This window comes from Terrapene carolina, unplaced genomic scaffold (genome assembly GCF_002925995.2).
Source record: "Terrapene carolina triunguis isolate 2854851 unplaced genomic scaffold, T_m_triunguis-2.0 Scaffold85, whole genome shotgun sequence".
Lineage (NCBI taxonomy): Eukaryota > Metazoa > Chordata > Testudines > Emydidae > Terrapene > Terrapene triunguis.
Genome location: NW_020664436.1, coordinates 35,959,989 through 35,980,396, shown reverse-complemented (window position 1 = coordinate 35,980,396; position 20,408 = coordinate 35,959,989). Strand labels below are relative to the sequence as shown.

Genomic DNA, 20,408 nt, shown 5'->3' with positions numbered 1-20,408 from the left:
ATTTATTAGTTCAGATCAGTACATTGTTGGTTTTTTTCTTAAATAACTAGGTGATATTCTGGATTAGTAACCTGGTAATTTAAATTTTTAAATCAAATTCATTTTAAGTTTAAATAAGAAAAAATAACCATTCTAAGGACCTGATCCTGCGAAACCTTATTCCCACTCAAGTTCTCTCAATTAATTTAATGGGACAACTCATAGGAGTAAAGATTACTCACATAAGTAAAGACTTGCAGGTGCTAAATTAGTAAAATCTTGAGGTTTTAAGTGCTCATGTTATCAAATTATTCACTTCCACTATTTAAAAAGCTCTTAGAAGTGTTGAAGCAAGGGACCAATATCATGGAGGATGCTTTTATGGAGAAATGTATTGCCTCTCCAAGAAAGATTTGATCATGGCTTTGAGAGGCAGTCATGATGTGACCGAGGGGATGAATAGCAGTTGGTTGAAGCATTCTGTTTGCAAGGACAGAGATGGACAGAATGCCTCCTTGGAGAGTACAGTCTTAACCAATAACTACAGCACCCTTTAAGAGCACGTTATTCGCTAGTGCCAGCTTCCATCTACTAGTAGGTGCACAGATGACAGAGACAAGACTACGCTTTCTCCACCAGGTGTGTGGATTGTCTTCAGACACATTAAGCTCTGCCCCCTCTTCCCAAATACTTAGAGAATGCAGACCCCAACATTTTGACTGCTTCCTATATAAGTGCACAAGGGAGAGGAAAAAATCAATCTAGATTTCCCATCCCGCATACTTACAGAACTGCCACAACCTAGCCATTGGACTTCACATTTAGAGAACCCAGCTACTCTATAAGAGTAGGAAGGATTGTCCGGTGGTTAGGGTGCTAGACTGGGATTTGGGTTCAGTTCCCTGCTCCATCACAGGCTTCCTGTGTTAGCTTGGGCATGTCTGTCTGTGCCTCAGTTCCCTATGTGTAAAATGGGGTATAAGAGTACTTCTTACAGAAGGGTTGTGAGAATAAATACATAAAGACTGTGGTGCTCAGATACTACACTAATGTGGGCCATATACGTACCTACAATAAATAGAATAGGGTATCTGAGGCAGCACCATAATTGTGACTCCCACAGATATTCAGGAGTGTGGATAGTTCTAAATATAGCCAGAGCAAAAAAAAAAAATAGCTAATTTGTGAAAGTTAAGATTTTTTTTCTTTGTTTCAGATTTAAATACAGAGATTCATGGCTTTAGATGTGAATATGCTACAACCAGAAGAAATTTCTTAGTCAAGGTGTGGAGGTCACAATAATATCCTCTATGAAACAGCAGGTCATAACCATCATGTAGAGCAAGGCTGCTTATGTTATTTTGAAATATTAAATCTGATGACAGATTACTGTACCAGTTTAATTAAGAACTAAAACTATGTCTTTGACCTGGAAATCTCTGGTGATCCAACAAGTTTATGACAGAGGGGAAAGATGTTTATTCTCTGACAAAGGGCCTGATCCAATGACCATTGAAGTCAATCGGAGTCTTTCAATTGTCTCTAGTGAGTTTAGGATCAGGCCTTAAGCCTGCAGGGGTGAACAGTTGTGTTCTGTTTGCTCTACAGTGTCTTATTACAGATTGTAAGATTTGCTTTTCTTTTTCTTGGCTGAACATAGTTTGGTTATCACACACACTGACCATTTTTAATTCAAGATTGGATTTTTCTAAAAGATACACTCTAAGAATTATTTTGGGGGAGTTTTATCGCCTGTGTTATACAGGAGGTCAGACAAAATGATCAAAATGATCCCTTTGGGTTTTGTAATCTATGAATCCACGTTCAACTTGGGTAAGTAAATGTTGCTATATGAACTTTAACTTTTTATTTCCTTATTTTTGTCTTTAAATTCACAATCTTAACTTTGCATTTAGATATCTTTTGGCATTCACACGTTTATAGGCTTGAATCTTACCTGGCTTTAACTTCTTCCAATTTTAGTTAATGACCCTCTTTACCTTGGTATGGCTGATGAGATGGGAATTCTATACACCTCTACCAATGCACCCCCTTACATCAGGGTTACATGAGTTTACAGTAAGGACATGCTTACGAGCCATTCCTAAAAAGGGATGCTTTCATGAATTTGAGCCTTACGCTCTAACCTAAGTATAAAGTTCTTTAAGTCTTAAAAATATTAACATACAGTATGATCCTGACAAGATACCCCCCGTTTTTGTTTCCTGTCTGATGTAACGTGCTATAACGTTTATACCCAGTTTGTTACTATCATTCAAAGCATAGAGTTGTTTAAAAGCTTTTTTTTAAATGTTATAAACTAAAAATACTGGGGTGAAAACTTTCATGCCAACTTTCAGCCTGGAGTGAATTCTTACATTCATATTGTAAACTCCAGAAAAAAATAAAGAAAATTCAAGTGCTAATGCATCAACAGTTACAGCATCAAAAACCCTGTAATAGACAGGGTAGCTGCAAATGGTAATAAAATCTTCAACAACAACAACAACTAAAATCTATAATCACATATAGGGAAAATAAGAAAACAATTAACATAAGAATGTTTTTTGTGAAGATAATCCATGGCATTAGCACTGTTTTTTTGGGAGGTGGTGGCCTAACTCTGCCACCCTTAATCACATTGAGTAATAGCTTACTCTGCAAATTAGTCCAATTTTAATTAAATCTCCTCTCCCACCCCCCACCAGGTCCTGTCTACATGGGGGGAAATTGGCCAAAATAGTTATTCTGGTATGATTTAGCCATTCTGGAATAACTCCCCCATATGGACAGTATTCTGGAATAAAATCCACTGTTATTCTGGAACAGTTTTTTCCTCAATAGGTATGCTGCTCAATTTCCCTGTGTAGACAAGGCCTTGATTTTATATCTGATGAACATTATAACTCAACATTTTCTCCTTTATGCAACACCAATTTAAAAACAAAACTTCTGTCTGAAATGGTTTGACCTATGTTGTTACAAATAATCCACAAATTTACTGTAATTTAAAGGGATTAGTGAAAAGTATTTTTTCCCCCAGTTTCTTTGTGAATTTGACAGCACTTTATGTATAGTCAGTTTAATTGTTTTCCCCTGCATATCAGCCAGGCCCTGATCCTACTATTGACTCAGTGTGAGTGGACCCCTAAAGCTACATTAAGGAAATTGCAATCTTTTCCCCTTTTTCTTTGTTTGGATTTCACATAGCAACAAGGGGAGAAAGGAAATTTTAAGTACAGGAAAATGGGAAACAACAAATGACAAGGGGCATGGGGGCTGATATAGTACCTGAAACTACTTTCCACTTTCAAAAAAACCACTGATTAAGTTAACATGACCATGACTTACCGTTCTTTTGAAGACAGGATGTATGGCCTTCTCTTACACTCCCAAGAAATACAATGCTGTTCCCAAACAATGGCACAGGAAACAGAATTCTTGGGGTGTTCTATCAAGTATTCATAGATTTCAGAATGAGTGAAGTTGGCAGCCAACTATACTCACTATTATATACTATTGCAAAGTGTAAGATTGTTTTGTTTTAAAAAAAATGCTCATGCTGTTCCACCGAAGTACAGAGCCTCAAAAACTGTTCATTATAAAGGCCTCAGTTCAGCAAAGCACTTAACCAGGCTCTTAACTTTAAACAAGTGAATAATCTTGGTGATTTCAATGGGATTATTCACATGTAGAAAATTAAGCATGTGTTTAAATGTTTTACTGAACTGGGATCTAAATCTTGCAGGAAAACAATTGTTCATGTAAAATTTCCCTAATGAAATAATGAATGATTTTCTTGAAATGAAGATGGTAATGTTTTGAAGTCCTTTTGGTTACAGACAGACAGAATAAATTGATTAAACTGCCCAGTATTAGTGGCATCTGAAGAATGGATTTTAATCAAATGGCAGAATGTGTCACTCTCACACATTAGGCTACAAGCTTTTGGTAAACACTGTATACTTTAAAATCTATTACGATCAGATAGGATGAAATTATTATACTTTACAAGAACAGATTATTGCATATTGGCTGTTACTCAATTGTAGTTGTTCATGCATTCTATTAATTACTAATATATAAAATCAATATAGGTAATAAAAATTAGTGATGTCTCATTGCATTTGCTCTGTGACTTTCAACAGAGTCCCCACCTTGAGTTCACATAAAGCTAAATCCAAAGCATTGTGCTAACTGTGTACTTGTGTGTGTGTGTTTTAACTCATATTTTTTTTCTTTTACGGTCTGATCTATGTCCTACTGAAATCAATGGAAACGCTTGCATTTATTTCAATATGATTTGGGTAGGGTCTTTAACTAATGAAAGAAGTAAGTGATAATTTAATAAGTCTGAATTTTTAAACCTTGGTTGTTTATGTTTTTCCACCCTTAAATCACTGCAAATCTACAATAACTAGAATACGGAAAAATACGGTGAATTGTGAATTGCGTTACCTAGACGTGTAGTGGACTTAAAAAAACAAATGATTAAACCGAAACCAGGACTTTATGTAAAATAATTTTGCGGCGTACCGTGGTTAGCTGGGTCAGATACAACAACGTCTTGAACTTCCAGTTGGACCATAGAGTCTTAACCCTTACCAAAAAAAAAAAAAAAATAGAACCCCAAAATAGAATGGTTGTTTTCCCCACTTTCTCTAATGGTAATAAGACCTTAGCACTGTCAAAATATTGGCTTATACGCTATATATCTGTTTACTGTTACTGTTTATAACATTTAAAAGCCACTGTTCTGACCAAACAAAAAGATGGCTGCCTTAGTGCTGTGAAATGTGTATGGCTTTCATACTGGACCAGCTATACAGAGATGTCTTGGGAATCTGTATAGATGTCATAGTCAGTGTAATAAACAATAAATTTAGAAAATTATATTGCTAATCCTGGAAATGGATCCCAAATACGGAGTATTAAATGTATCAGAAAAATCAACATCCAGCATGTTATAGAGCAATAGTTTTTGAAAGACACTGAGTTAAATTAATATAGATTTGTACAAAATAATTAAATTGAAATATAAAGTTGAAATCAAGCATTTGTGGTATTAAACATTAGATTTCATAATTTTGTAACAGACACTATACATAACAATTACAGCTTTTTACATTATATGCATATATATTTATAATTTGTACAACAGAGAGAGCTTTTGGAAAGGATCATTTGAATTTAACATACACTACCACTCATCATCTGAGCAAAGATGGTACAAGGTATTTCAACATTATTTGTGATCTAAAAAACAAAACTGAACCATAGTTGCTTTGTGTTGTGCTTCACTTGCACAGACTGCAGTGCCTTCTGTCTGCTTTCGGGTGTGGCATCTGCCATTGGGGAGGAAAAACTGGCATGTGTTGCCTTTTATAGAAGACTGATTTCATTGTGTTGAGGGCCTCTATTTTACAGCCTTAATTCCAATCTTATAGCTGAGTTGCTAAAACAAATGTAATGAAAAAGACTGAGTAGTATAAACTTTTCATTTTTGGAGGTTTATCATTTTCCTCAGGAAAAATATTTTAAAAGTAAATCTGCATTAAATTTCATGGCTTATTTTTCTGTTAAGAACTAGTGAAATAAGTCAGAAAGTATTGAAATCCTCAAGTGAGCTACCGTCAATACATCTTATGAGATTTGTATATATATATATATATATTTTTCCTGCTTCAATATAAATGCCTAAAAGCATAAATGTGTAATTGATTTTATATTTTATTTTAGAATACACATATAAATAAATATGCACAAGTAGACATCTATATTTATATTTGCATATGAAAGCCTTAAAAAAATAAACCTATGTGGTTTAATGTGTATAATTAGTATGTGTTTGAATATAGAAAAGAAGAAAATCCAGGAGAAAATGTCAAAAAGGCTCACTTACAAAGATGTAGTATTCTCTTGGCAAAAGCTGATGAATGATTTGGCATGAATTCATCTTATAGTTCTGTTACTCTCTCTTCTACAAAGATGATATACCCTCTTGCTAGCAGTTTGCATAGAACTGCAATTTGTTGTTGTTACAGACTGTAATGACCCTTGGGTACACACCTGATTCCCCCCACTAGAATTACTCACTGATTTTTTTCTATTCTATTGGTTTCTATTAACTATATAGCATTTTTGCACTTGCACAGAGTCCAAAAAAAAAAAAAAGACAGAGAGAAAGAATTGAAATAGAAGTAATATCAACATGTAGTTGAAGAATTTTGAGACTTTTACAAACTAGATTCATACTGGAAAATCCTAATGTTTTCTTACTTTGCTATGCAGAAAAAAATCAGTGGACAGTGTGCTCACATTGTTCATACATTTGTCAACATTCTGTCATGAAGAGTCTGTTCTTTAATGTTTTCCCAATGGAAATACAAAAAAAATCTTCCTACTCATTACTACATCATTCATGATATGCTATGTTTTATGTTCTGTCAGTCTTAACAAGTCTTCTATTTAGTGAGCTGAAAATCTGAAAATGCTGCTATTTAAAAGATTTTAATAAAATATTAATTTCAAATAATCTATTTTAGATTCCTATTAAATTGCCTAAATATAATTAATATCTTGCTTGTGTCCATGGAATAATATTTTATCTTCCAACTGCTTTTATTAGCTGACTGTGGTGTTTGACTATTACATTTGCACTGACTAAGTTCTTACTTATATTAAGACAATTATTTAAAAAAAATCAACTACCAATAGCTGCTGAAATCCACTATATAAATGTAAGTCATCAGGAGTAAAAGTTGCTTTTATCATATATTGTATTTTATATTTCTACATTTTCATGAGTGTCTTGGATATACTAGAAAATAATGTTGTATGGGGACACAATTATAGGACTGAAAATGTTTCGTTTTCCTTGGGAGCCCTCTTGATCTGCATATAAATACATAGAACATGTTCCAAACAGCTCCATATGTAATGCTTACATTAAAAGCATCATTAGCACAAATGATCATTAGAATTTTGAGACAGCTGGACACTACAGACTATTGCAAAAATGCCATTACTGCCCAATTTTGTGTTAAATTTTTCAAAATACTTCACTTACATATTTTTAAAAAGTATTTTTATTTTTCCATAAAACAATTTGGAGGCAGAACATTTTAGTGTCATAAAATTAGAAATCTTTTGACTGTTGCATACTGGCTCAGGAACAGAGTATATATTTTGAAAGTTTGACCAATTTATTTTTTAGTCCAATAAAATCTATTACCAACAATTTTTTCTTTTCTTTCTTTGTCTACTGAACTGACCTGATGAGTGTCTACAGCCCTCGCCCCAAAAAGACATATACAAAAAGCCAAATTCATCCCTGATGTAACAACTTTTACTTCAGTTGAATTACGCCAGGGCTGAATTTGACCCAGTGATGTAAAGTTGGCCTTTTTGGTTAAGATCATTTGTCACATCAGCTTAATATTCCATTCTCTATGGAAGACTAGATTTGCAAGGGAGTGACTGAAAGGTTTTTCTCCATCTCTAACCACTACGATTCCTGACGGGCAAAAAATACAAAAGGGGAGAGTGCATCCTTTTGCATTAGCAGAAGCAGCTGCCCTGGTTCGGGGCTGTTGAAGGTTGTAATGTGCGTCTCTCTCTGACTCCCTGAGTGTGCCACCGCTAAAGCTGAGCAGGAAGAGGAGGGGGAAGTCCAGTCCGGGTTTTCCAAGTGTACAGGAGTAATCAGAGAGAAGTGGATAATAGTTGTTAGAGCTCGCTCTCTCTCTCATGCCATGCTGGGCCAGATAGGCTCAGTCAGACGTGTATTTACCCATATCCGGGTTAGAGAGGAAAAGAAAAAAAAAGTTTCATTTAAACCTGAACAAAAAACTTTCAACATGAAATCACACAGCAGGAACAGGCACAGACCGTAAGGCATTCTTACCGTTTCTAATCTCAATCACGGACTTGGGGAGGGGAATTTTTATAATTTTTTTTGTGTTGAATGATCAGGAGGGGTTGCTGTTTATTCAAATAAGTTTATTTCCCCCCGTTTCTCTTTTTGCCCCGCTCCCTTTCTGTGTCCCTCCCCCCGTTTCGCTTTTATTTTATTTTATTTTTGAGGGTGGGTGTTGGATTTTTTCGTTCGGACTGGCAATGTTGCAATGATCATGGCCGCGCAAGTAGCAGCGGCTCCGGCGGGTGCGAAGAACAACAAGGGCAAAACCCCGAGTTTGCCGGGCAACTTGAGCCAGGATCTCAGCTCGGGGGGAGCAGCAGCCGCAGCCACCGGGGGACCTGGACCGGGCTCCATGCTGGGGGTCGGAGATGGGACTAACAGCAGCAGCCTGAATAATGTAGATCACCATCTCCTGCACCACCATAATGAACTGAACATGGCCAATAATGCAACTTCTGCTGCTGCCACCGGTAATAACAACAACAACGCTAACACCAGCAGTAGCAGCAGCTCCTCTTCGGAGTCGGCTCTGAAAGAAGGTGGAAGCTCATCGGGGTTACCGTCTTCTTCCTCCTCCTCCTCCTCCTCCAACCCGGGCTCGGCCATGGAGACGGGGCTGCTCCCCAACCACAAACTGAAAAACGTTGGAGGCGATCACCCTGCTGCACCTCCCCACCACCATGCCCACCACCCTCATCACCATGCCCACCACCACCATGCCCACCACCAGCACCACCACCACCATGCACTACAGCAGCAACTAAATCAATTCCAGCAGCAGCAGCCGCCGCCGCCTCAGCACCATCCGATGCAGAATAACAACAGCCTCGGCGGCGGCAGCAGCAACAACAACAACGGCGGTGGCGGCGCTGCTCAGCCCAGTGCAGACATGGAGCAGCAGCAACATGGAGGAAAAGACAGTGTTTTGGGAAATCAGGCCGAGCCTCCGCCGCCGCCGCAGCAAATGCTGAATAAAGGGGGCGAGGAGGAAGAGCTGCCCAGCAAAATGGGCGAGCAGATCGGCGGCCGCTACGATCACCCCAGCCTGGGACCTTTGGGCGGACAGCAGCAGCAGCAGCAGCCCCAAAGCGCTGGGAGCGGCAGCGGCAATAGTAGCAGCGGCGGCGGGAGTGGGGGAGGCGGCGGCCCCTCCGCGGTGGGTGTCTCGGAGTTTAATAGCTATTACGGCAACCCTGCCCCTGCCAGCAGCGCTACAGCGAGCCGAGCCGGGCCTTGCTTTGATCAACATGGCGGACAACAAAGCCCCGGGATGGGGCTGATGCACCCCACGGCGGCCCCCAACAGCATGGACCCCCTGCAGAACTCCCACGAGGGTTACCCCAACAGCCAGTACAACCACTACCCCGGCTACGGCCGGCCCGGCGGCGCCGCAGCAGGAGGAGCGGGAGCGGCGGCTGCAGCCGCCGCGGCTGCAGCAGGAGCTGGAGGAAGCGGCTATGGGGGCTCGTCCTCTGGCTACGGGGTGCTGAGCTCCCCCAGGCAGCAGGGCAGCAGCATGATGATGGGCCCAGGTGGAGGGGCCAGCCTTGGCAAGGCTGCTGCGACTTCTGGGGCTGGAGGCTTTCAGAGATTTTCCGGGCAGAACCAGCACCCGTCCGGGGCCACCCCTACCTTGAACCAGCTGCTCACTTCCCCCAGCCCCATGATGAGGAGCTATGGCAGCAGCTACCCTGATTACAGCAACCCCAGTGCCCCACCACAGCAGCAGCCACAACCCCAGGCAGCGACGGCAGCCCCAGGAAGCCAGCAGGCAGCAGCGGGCATGGGCATGGGCATGGGCAAAGACATGGGCTCCCAGTATGGATCTGCAAACCCAGCCTGGGCAGCAGCACAACAAAGAGCTCATCCAGCTATGAGTCCTGGAAGCACTGGTCAGACCATCAACAGAACCCAGGTAACCACCAGAACCCCTCCTCCCCCAAAGGTCACCCCCTGTATATTTTAAACGTGGGTCTAGAGCCTAGTCTCTCTCCAATTTACTTTTTCCCCCTGGGCCATCTAAACTACTTGCTGCCTCCATAACAGGGTTTGGTAAGGCACAGTGTCCGACTGATTAGATTGGAGGCATCCGACAGACGGTTTCACTGTACAAAATTATACTATTCGGTTACACAATTGAACAGCATAAAGTTTTCCTCCAGTTTGAAATAGAGATTTGAAGATACAAGGCCCCGAGGAAAAGCAGTTTGGGGTGAGGAGAGAGGAGGAGCTGCTTTTGTAGCTACACTGTCAGATTCTGGAAAATAATGTTGACTGCCCTCTGTTAGAATTTTTGTAGACAGAGCAGATAACTTTGATACCCTTTTAGCAAATTAGTGTTTTGCCAATGAAGATACTGTGGTGAAATCCAGCAAAAATGCCGTCAGGTTGCTTTTGCTATTTGAAGTGTGAGTGCCATAATCATGAAGATTCATTTAATAGGCGTTGAGGTGCATTAGATACCTCATTCTTCTTGTATACTTGACCCAAACATCCAAACGAGAATGAGATGTAAATAAGTGTTATGTTTAAAGTTAATATGATACACAAATATTATTATTCCTATTGTGAAATAATCCATACTTTGCTGAAGAGACTGGAAGAGTCCTTTATTTAAATAAACAGATCCAGTTATTGAGAGCTCTGCTTGTTTTGACTAATGTACACGTCCCTGATAAATTAAATCCAATAAATTACAAATCGATATCAGATCATTGTTGGATTATGTTTATATAGATTGCTTGTGTGCCATCGTCAAAGTTATAGGGGCTGGTTAGGAAATGGTCTGTACTCCACGTTTCTTGCTAGCAGTCTGAGCCTAAAGAGTGACTTGATCTCCTTTGCAAGGTTTGGAATTTGAATTGTGGAGGTAAACTGGCTGTAATAGTCTCCAGACAGCTGCCTCTGAGTTGACATCTAATCTGCCATCTGATTGGCTCCTCTCTCACCATTGGGCATTTAGCACTGCTGATGTAAATAGAAGTGCTGAGCAGTACAGTCACAAAAATTCTTGCCACAAATAATAACTGAGCAGTATCGCTCGCAGATGCAAAAGTTAAACATTGTTAGAAGAAGCTGAAACAATGAGCAACCATATTTATACAGTGGAGGTTTCATGTGCCTCATCAAAAATTATGCTTGTGAACAGTATAGTGAAAAGCCAGTGGCATCTTATTTATTTTTTTAATTCTGTTAGGTGATGGTTTTTCTGGGTGTTGATTTTAGATTTAATATGCCTTTATTTTTATAGCAAATCAGACTTGCAGACAAAAATATAATAGCATGGCTTGGATGAGGATTCAGTAATTTCAAGTGGTATTTATTTGAACCTTTATGCCTCTTACTAAACATATTTTAATGTAAAAATGTGCTAGTTATGAAAGGAAACTAGATATTTTTGTGATTTAATCTTAATTTAAAGATCATCGTACGTTCTCAGTTTATTTCGGTGTCTAACATTTACAGTGGTCATAGCCCTGTGTTTGTAGGTTGGGTTTTTTATTTATTTGAGGCACCCTGTATATGAACATAATAGCAGATTATAAAAAAGGGAGAAGAAGCCATTCAAACTATCAGTGATTTTTATATCACTGTTATGAATCCAGATACTTAAAAAAAATCTGTTTTACATTTGAATTGTTTGGGTAGAAAGATATATCAGGAATAATATTTAATCTAATTATTTTTGTATACAAATACATAGTGAGCTTATGCTTGAATTCTCCATAGGAAAGTAAACTGTTTAAAAAGGAGTGATAATGCATTCAAGTTTTGTGGGGTTCCTTCTCCCTCCACAAAATTTTGTTTTTAATAACTGTGAAGTCTTTTAATAGGTTTTAAGAATTAGGACTAATAGAAATAAGTACAGGTGTATGCTTTTTGCGACACTAGTCAGTTGTTGTATTTTACTGTAAAAGAAATTTTAAAATGAGCATGTCCTAGAGCAGATACTGGTTTTTGTAGTGAATGATGGACTGACCTTAATAATGTGAACCTTGGACAGACTGAAAATGTTTGTCTTTTGTCTACAGACCATTACTGCAGTGTTTTACTTTCTATTGTGTTTTTTCCCTTGCTATTTCAGATGGGGAAATAAGAATTTCATGAATGTTAATTTTTTCCCTTTTTTAATTTGGACTGGTAAAAGGGTCATAAGGAACCATGAAATAATGAAGCTTCATATGCATAACCTTTCACAGTTAATTAAACAAGGTTTGCATTGTCAGCTTGTTTTTAAACATAGGTAGTTTAAAATTTACAGCTTTAAAAGCTAGTAAAAATGTATTGGGACCGATGTAGGCACATTTTACTTCTGAGTGTGATTTTTTTTTTTTTAATGGCAGAAATTGTACAAGATTTTTTTTATCATAATTGAGACTAAATTCATTATGTCTTCAGTATGACCCTTGTTAATACTTTTTATATTTATGGGTCTATGACTTGTTATACATTATTTGTTTCGTTTTGGTATTATATGATATACATATAGGTTGTGATTTATAAGACACAGTGCACCAAAGTACTGTCCTTTGATATTTCCTATAATGTTTGTAATAAAGAGAAGTCATTGATCAGGAATATTATTCCTTTTTATTTACAGTTTTACTGTGTGTATCATCTGGCCTGATGGTAAAAGAAAATTTGCTGGTTTGAATTTTTTTTTTAAAGGAAAATAGATTATACTGAGTAGAAAATAATTATTTTAGTTGCTGGTAGTTATTTCTTTTTATATATCTTTAATTCTATTGGTACCTTATTTCAGTGGGTGTAGAAATTGTACATTTTTTTAAATAAGTGAGAAATAGAACCTTTCCTGTAGCATTTGAGTGTAGTGTTTCTTTGATATTTTTTTTTAATACTTTGCTGCATATATGTGTACACTACTAATATGTGAGAGTGTCAGTATGCTAATGATGATTTGACTCTAAACATATATAAACTATTGCTCTGTGAACAATGGGCTACAATACCTGAAGCGGCATGATGAGGACATTATTGCCTATAGGAAGGTACTTTTCTTAGTGTCCAGGGCAATAGATTCCCACTACGAGCTGAAATGTCTGCCTGTCTAACCTATTAAATCATTTAAGGAAATTTTGCTTCTGCTTCATTTAATCTACTTGCCTGAAACAGAGATGAGACATGCAGCTTGAAGAACAGGCCTCTCATTGCAGAAGAAGGGAAGAAGCACAGATATTCAAAGCTACTGGATACTGTTAATGCAAAATTAATTGGTTATGAATAATAAGTTCTATGGTAGCACAGTTAAGGGGGAGTGATGAAGTCTTATAAGCCATTTGTTTAATTATTGACCAGTTTATTGAAAATATAACTCAAATTTGTAGTCATATGACCCTATTTATTCTATATTTTGAATTTCATTTCAGGTGTGTGTGTGTGTGTGTGTGTGTGTGTGTGTGTGTGTGTGAGTGTGAGAGAGAGAGAGAGAGAGAGAGAGATGCACCACACACACACACACATATAAGTTCTGCACTCGCTTTCTCTCTCTATGTCTATATAAAAATAATGTGTGTGTGTGTGTGTGTGTATATATCGAGAGAGAGAGAGAACTTGGCCTTTTCAGTATTATCTGGGTTGCACTTGATATTTACCAGTTGTTAGGAAAAAATCAATGCAGAGGAACAGCTGATTTGTTTGTTTGAAAATTAATAGTTTCTCTTTCTATGGGAATTATTTTCCCCATAAACTCAGAATGGGCCTGAGTCTGCAGCTCTTCGTATGCCAGTTGCATTGCCTTTAAAGGGGAGTGTTGTCTGAGTAAGGACTGCAGGATTGGGCCCTGTGTCTGGGGCTGTTAGACAACTGTCAGTGTGGTGCATAGATTCTCAGTACATTAATGGGAGAATAAACTTTCTTTCTGCCTGTGTGTTTATTCGCAAACAGTTTGCTGTTATACATTCTCTACCTAGAAATAGCAGAGAGCAGTAGTGTGAATTAGTAGCATCTCTTTTGTACTGTGATTATATATTTGACACTTGTGGTTTGGTGTTTACTTACTGGTTTCTGTAGTGGTCATTATGCTTGCAAATTGAAGAACAGGACTCTGTGTATGAGGTACGATAAATAAAAGTGGTGCATACCAGTATACTATATTATTACCTCCTCCTTCACATTAGACTTGTACAACTGAATAGTCAATTAATGTGTTTCTGTCATTTTGATCCAAGTCTGTGGGAAGGAAAGCTAATACGTTTATACTGTTGCTGTATTTTTATTCCTGGATGCGCATATAATTAATTTTTTTGAGATTGCCAACTAGACTGATTGTTGATGGTCAAACATAGGCTACCTGACATTCTCATTTGAAACACAATGTTTTTAAAAAAGTAAGTTAAAACTAGATTAATTCTAAAGACTAAAATAAGTTTGAATGATAATTTAAAGTTATATTTTTCTTTCTTTTGCTATTGTACCTGCAAAGCATATAAAATCAAGTATGGGTATCCTGAAATTCTCACCAGTAATATTTTAAGTGACCGTATTTTATTTATACTTCAGTCCACATAACTGTCCTCAGCTTGTTAGGACGTGGGTACATTCTTGCATTTGAATATCTTTTTAAAATGTGCCATTTATCAGGAGGCATTAAAGATTCTCTGTGGATATGTAAAGCAGTATTACTGCGCTCACTGTGCATGCATGCTCAAGGCTGGAGGATTTCAGCTCCCAGTAGTATTTACATGTGGTAGGCTAACTTGCCAGAATATGTTTCAGCATTGTATTGTTTACAATATTCAGATTTGGGGGTGGGGAGGAATTTACATAGTACTAAATAATTTTTTTGGTAGGATTGGGTGAGGCCCTAAATGAATTAAAACTTAAATTGCCAATGTACCTTGGTGGTTTTCAAATTTATTTTGAAAACTGATCTAAAAATAATGCGGGTATCAAGCTTCAGTGTGGTATGTCTTCACAGACATTATTCGGGCAATAGGAAAAGAAAATTACTTCATGTCTGTATAGTCATCTTGAATTCTAAATAATAATGTGTGTACATCAGTTGTCTGTCTTGCCGAGTTTTATGATTATGCCCTTACTGATATCTGCGCAAAACCTTAACGTTTGTACGGGTGTCACTGAGGGCAAAATCTGAGGAAATTTGGGTTGAACCGGTGTATCCTGAGGGCTTAGTTTGGACTATAGAACTTCCATTTCTAATGATGTAAAAAGCGGAAAGAATCCTGAATATCTTTCATAGTTCATGGAGAGTTTATTGTAAATAAAGTGTAAGCTTGAACAAACTTGATTCAGAAATCAGTGAGAGATAGTGTACATAGTACCCCATAATGCCATCTTGCAAGTTACTTTTCAGAGTAAAATCACACTTTTAATTGATGCTTCATGTGCTGTAACTTGGAGTTTGATGAAAAGCCTGACACACTGAGCTTTATGTCCCAGACAATATATGTCTTTTCAAAGGGAGGTTTTTATTTAATGAGGATATACAAGAAAATCTTGAAGCACCTAACTACATCCACAGCCATCTCATTTTTTAAGATGAGATGCAGATGAGTTTTCCTTTTTTTCCCCCCCTCTGCCTTCAACTCTAACTTTAGAGGTGCCAGCTTTTTGTATATACTAATCGTGGTTATTATGTCTTCTTTAAGCAGCCTCCTTCACATGGCAGTTTCACTTATCTCAGGAACACAGCACCTTAGACACCTTTCCGTCCAACAAACTTCATATCTTCTGTTTAAAGATCCTTGGTCATCTGCAGATGTTTAGAAAAGTGTGAACCCGTCTTGCACAGAGTCACTGTCCGGGAGACAGTGTACAAGGGTTTTACCTTTACATCTTCATTAAAGTTCTTGTTAAATCTTTGTTTGGCATCTTTGTGCTCTGGAAATGCCAGCTATTTTATCCAATACCAAACCCAGAGATAATAGCAGCGGTGTGGCTACTACTAAGTTTCTGTACAGAAAGTCTAATCTGTGATATGAATTTAGTTCTTGGTTCCCCAAATATTCGAGGGGACCTGTATTCAGTGCAGAGTTTGTAGCGTCTTGCACTTAAAGCATAGTGATTTTGGCAGCAGCTGTTAGTTAAGGAAGATCGAATGTCTATAGAAGGATGCAACCCATTTACTGCTTTCTGTTCTCTCTAATTTGGGCATTACTGGTCAGATAAACTTTTGCTTCTGGACTTGTTAAGCAGGGTTTTGAGCGCAGAAATTAATTGCTGCCCTTTTCTTCTTCACCCCTGTCTCTGCCTAGTAGAGTAGTAGTCCATTTCCCTTAATCATTGAGTACAGGATTTTTTCTTCTTCTGAGAACTGTGTCTGAATTGCGTTTAATGCATAAGCATATCTATCATTTTGGGGGTTTGTATTATTATATAATTTTGCTTGTGAACGTAAGTATTAGAACCATTACATAATTGTTGTTGAATCAATCTAATTGCCCTGTAAAGTCCAGGGCAGTAGCCCATTTTGATTACACAGCTAAAACACTATTTGGTCCCATCTTAAAGAAGACTGAATTATGTTATGAGACAGAGGGGATTGGAGTGTTATAACAATTATAGACTGGTCTGTGCAGAAAGACCCTTTAAATACAGTTTTGATATGGCTCTTGGTGTGAGGAGATAAGGAAAATCAGGTTAGAAAAACCCTGCAAGCGACCACCATTTTAAAACATGGGGTTGTGTTATTACAGTTCCAGTCCCCATGTGGCTATAGCCAATTCATTGTTGGCATAAACCAGTGCAATTCCCATTGACGTTAGTGGAATAGTGCTGATTTACACGAGCAATGAATTTGGCCATTTTGAATAAGTTGTGTAGCTTTAGAAAGATGGCATTAAATAGAGATGGAGTCAGGAATCCTGAATTCTGTTGCAACTCTCCACTGACTGTGTTAGGAGAATTGGTTTAACATCAGTGTACCTCAGTTTCCCCAGGTATAAAAAGATAATATTTATGCTTTTGTGAAGTGCTTTGAGTTCCTTGAATAAAAGGTGCTATTTAAATGTAAAATATTATTCAGTTGTATATTAGCTTAATCCAACCAGCCAGTTGTCATATTTTGCAACAAGAGAAAGAAGACGGGTTGGGGACTGGACGCTTTCCTTTCTTGGAAAGGATCTGGGACCAGTTGTTAGACATACAATCAATTTATTAGTTGATTAGATTGTCAGACTAATTTATTTGTAAGCGAGGTACTGAAACATCAGCTCTGAAATTTTCTTTTGAAAACAAGACTGAGTTGTAGTACCTAAATTGTATTTTTTTAAGGTTAAAAATAGAAATAAAGAGGTTTGTTGCGTTTAAGGAATTTTCTGGTTTTATTTGAAACCTTGATTCAAATGGAAATATGGATGGAATTTTGTACTTCATGTGTAATTTGTATTGTGAACATTTGAGTCTTCTTTGTTTATATAAAATACTAAGTACTGAGGCTTTACTTTACCTTCAATCAAGGTTGTTTGCAGAAAATAATTCTCCTGTTTTTCTGATCCTACTCGCTACTCCTTACCCAAGCAAAGCTCCTGAGTAAAAATAGGTAGTATAATAGGTCCTTTTCCGGTGTGTTTTTTTTTTTTTTAATTTATTTTCAACGTGAATGGGGGAGATAAATAATTCTGCCTCTATGGCAGTCTCAAATACAAAATTACTTTGTGTAACCTGTGAAAAATAAATATATTTGGCACTGGAGTTGAGCAAACTTTAGTAGAGTACTAGCAATGAAAAATTAATTTTGCTTGCCAGATTTAATTTAATTTTATAGTTCTGCTAATAAATGAAAAGATGCAGTAGATTTCTGTGGCATAAATAGTTTCTTGCTTTCCTATGTTTGGTGGAGATGAAATCCTCCGGTAATATATAGTTAATAGTCACTTGGCTGTAAAGGTTTGTTATATGTACTGTTAATATGTTTTTTTTTTTAACCTGGCTTCAGGAATTTGTATCCTAAAATAATGCTAAATACAGTTCATATTTTTTCACAAGTAGGTAATATAGCCAAAGAAAGTAGGCTGGAATCTGGAGTTGATTCCAAATTTGGTATTTTGTACTGTGCATAAAAGTTTCACACATGAAGCAAACTAGTTAGTTTGTATGGCATCACATGATCAAAATATTTTCCCCCTCACTGCTGCCAGAAGCTATCTATTGCTTTTCAACAATTTCACTTGTTGGGCACCACGCCAAGATGTTTAAGACAGCCCCTTACGTGAACTGTTCCATTCTTAACCTCTTTGACTGAAGTGCCATGACCTTCACATATGTAGATTAGCCATGTGCTCTGTGAATTGAAACTTGCTGCCTCAGGAAGAAAGGGTTTTTCTTTTTATTCCTCAGGGAATTTGACAGCCATTCATCCCTGACCTGGGCAGAGGTAATGCAAGGAAATTGGATTCAAATGGAATGCATATAGATAACACACAGAGGCAGTATATACAGACAAGCAGCTTTCTTACCTTGTAGAGAATGGAATAATTCAGTGATACAGATAAACTGCTGATTTAGATGCTATGAAAAACAAGTGTAAAGAGATAAGTTTGGGGAATATTTTGTTTATTTTGAGTGATAATTCTTGACTGTATGTTGCTTAGCTGCATCCCCTAACAAGATTTTCTTTTATAACCTTTTACTATTAATAATTTGAAGTTTGCCGCCCCCTTTAACATTCTGTGTAGAATCTGATTTTAAGTGTTAGAAAATCATGCAAATTTGAGTATTTTAAAGATTTTTTTTAAAGGATCTTTTAATTTTTAAATTATAAAAGCATTAATTTCCACATGTAAAAAACAGGATAGTCTATTACCAATGAAGAGGTATGTATGCAATCACTTTCTCTTAAGAATCATTTTCTCTCTCTGCTTTAAAACATGAAATTAATGTGTATTGTATGATTTGTGATCTCAGCCTCATGCATGGTGTAAATTAAATTTCTGTTAATCAGCCAGAGCTAGTATTGCACAATAGAGATCTCTGGGATTTTGGCTGATTGTACATATAGCTCGAATATATTTTACTGCAATATGTAAATATAGTGAAATATTTTTATACAAAAATTTACCTTGTGGTGTTTTTAATAGTATACTCCTATTTTGCCTGGCTAATAAAGCCCATAACCAGACTTTAAAATAAAAATTCTGATGGGGTTCTGGTCCAAGGGCATGTAGGTGTTATAGTAATACCAATAATAAATAATATAAATAGCAACTACAGTAATTGAAGTCCAATCATAGTGAAAAAGAAAACACTTCAAATAATTCAGAAGAAAATCTCCCAACTTAATTTAATACTTCCTCTGAAGAGAAGGGGTTGGTCACTACAGAGAGCAATCTGTTGCTGAGGCTGTCCGTGTTGTAGGAGTGGTTTCATGCAGTTCCTAGAGTACTGGCGTAGATGCCAGGATTTAAAATAAATGTCCAGAGACAATTCTCCAAATAAACGAAGATCTGGGGGCCACTAGGGCCTCTCTCTTGGAGTGTTTTTTGTGAGTTCTGGTGAATATCAGAATATTTGTTTGGTAAACATCTTAATTCAGGGTCCCAGACGATCTTAGGTTTAGATAAATGTCCATATTTGTCTGCAGTAATACCTAGGAACTGCAGCCATGAACCAAGACCCCGTTGTTTTAGGTGTTGCCTAATCATGTAACAAGAAGACAGTCCCTGCCCCAAAGAGCTCAGAAGTTTGGAGTCATATCCAAACTAATGAGCTACTCTCCTGTTCCCTGTGACTGATCCAGCTCCATGACTCTGAAGATTCTTCTTACCTAGAGCTCTTTACTTATAGGGGGAAGAAATCATTTGGTGTGTTCAAGAAAAGCTTGTGTATCCATTCCCCTCTTTGGCATTTTCCAGGAACACTGCTGTCTGCCAGCCTTGCTGTGGGTTGGGTTGGCTCAAGCCTTCTCTCCTATTATATTTCCCTTTCCAGGGAGTGAGAGATTTAATTTGCTGATTGTCTTTATCTGTCTCTTTCCTTTCCTTCCCAAGGTCGTGCTGTTTTTCCTCCCTTCTGAGAGTTATTTTTCATCCCTCTTGTCTCTTCTAATTTTATGTCTCTGCTTTTCTGACCCCATTTCTTTCTTCTCCCCTCCCCCTTGAAATAAATGGTAACGGTGAGTCCCTTCTCATACTCCATGATCCCAGTCTTCGCAGTGATGGATTATGTTAGGTGACCACCCTTACTCAACCCTGGGCCTCTGCCATTGCAGAGTTAGGCAAGGATGGGCTAATGAGGCTGTATGTCCAGGAAGAATATGGCTTGTGACTTTTCCCTGAACCCCTTCCAGCCTCTGACCTGTCTTTGGCTATGCTGTTCTGTGCTAGCAGGAGCACAAAAGTGGCTGAGGTACAGAATTATTTTTTTGAAGCGGGGCATTTACTACCTAGCCTCTTGCATAACCCAATATAACCACTTCTAGTGGTGGGAGGTCTTAATTACGTTTCAGAAAAATCCTCAGACAGCAGGAGCCATAGTCCTGGACATTTCATTGTGGCAGGTTTTTAAAAATGAAAATGGTCTCAGCCTATAT

The 20,408-nt window shown here is 37.8% G+C and overlaps 1 protein-coding gene across 8 annotated transcripts in view; it reads left to right on the top strand.

Moving 5' to 3' along the window:
* Positions 1-7,746: 7,746 nt before the first annotated feature.
* ARID1B (AT-rich interaction domain 1B) overlaps positions 7,747-20,408 on the top strand; it is a 402,254-nt gene continuing 389,592 nt past the window's right edge. For all 8 annotated transcript variants that reach the window (XM_024214019.2, XM_024214024.2, XM_024214022.2 and 5 more), the window contains exon 1: positions 7,747-9,815. In XM_024214019.2, the coding sequence (XP_024069787.2) occupies positions 8,106-9,815 (1,710 nt within the window). In that variant the 5' untranslated portion in view covers positions 7,747-8,105. The remainder of the gene's footprint in view (positions 9,816-20,408) is intronic.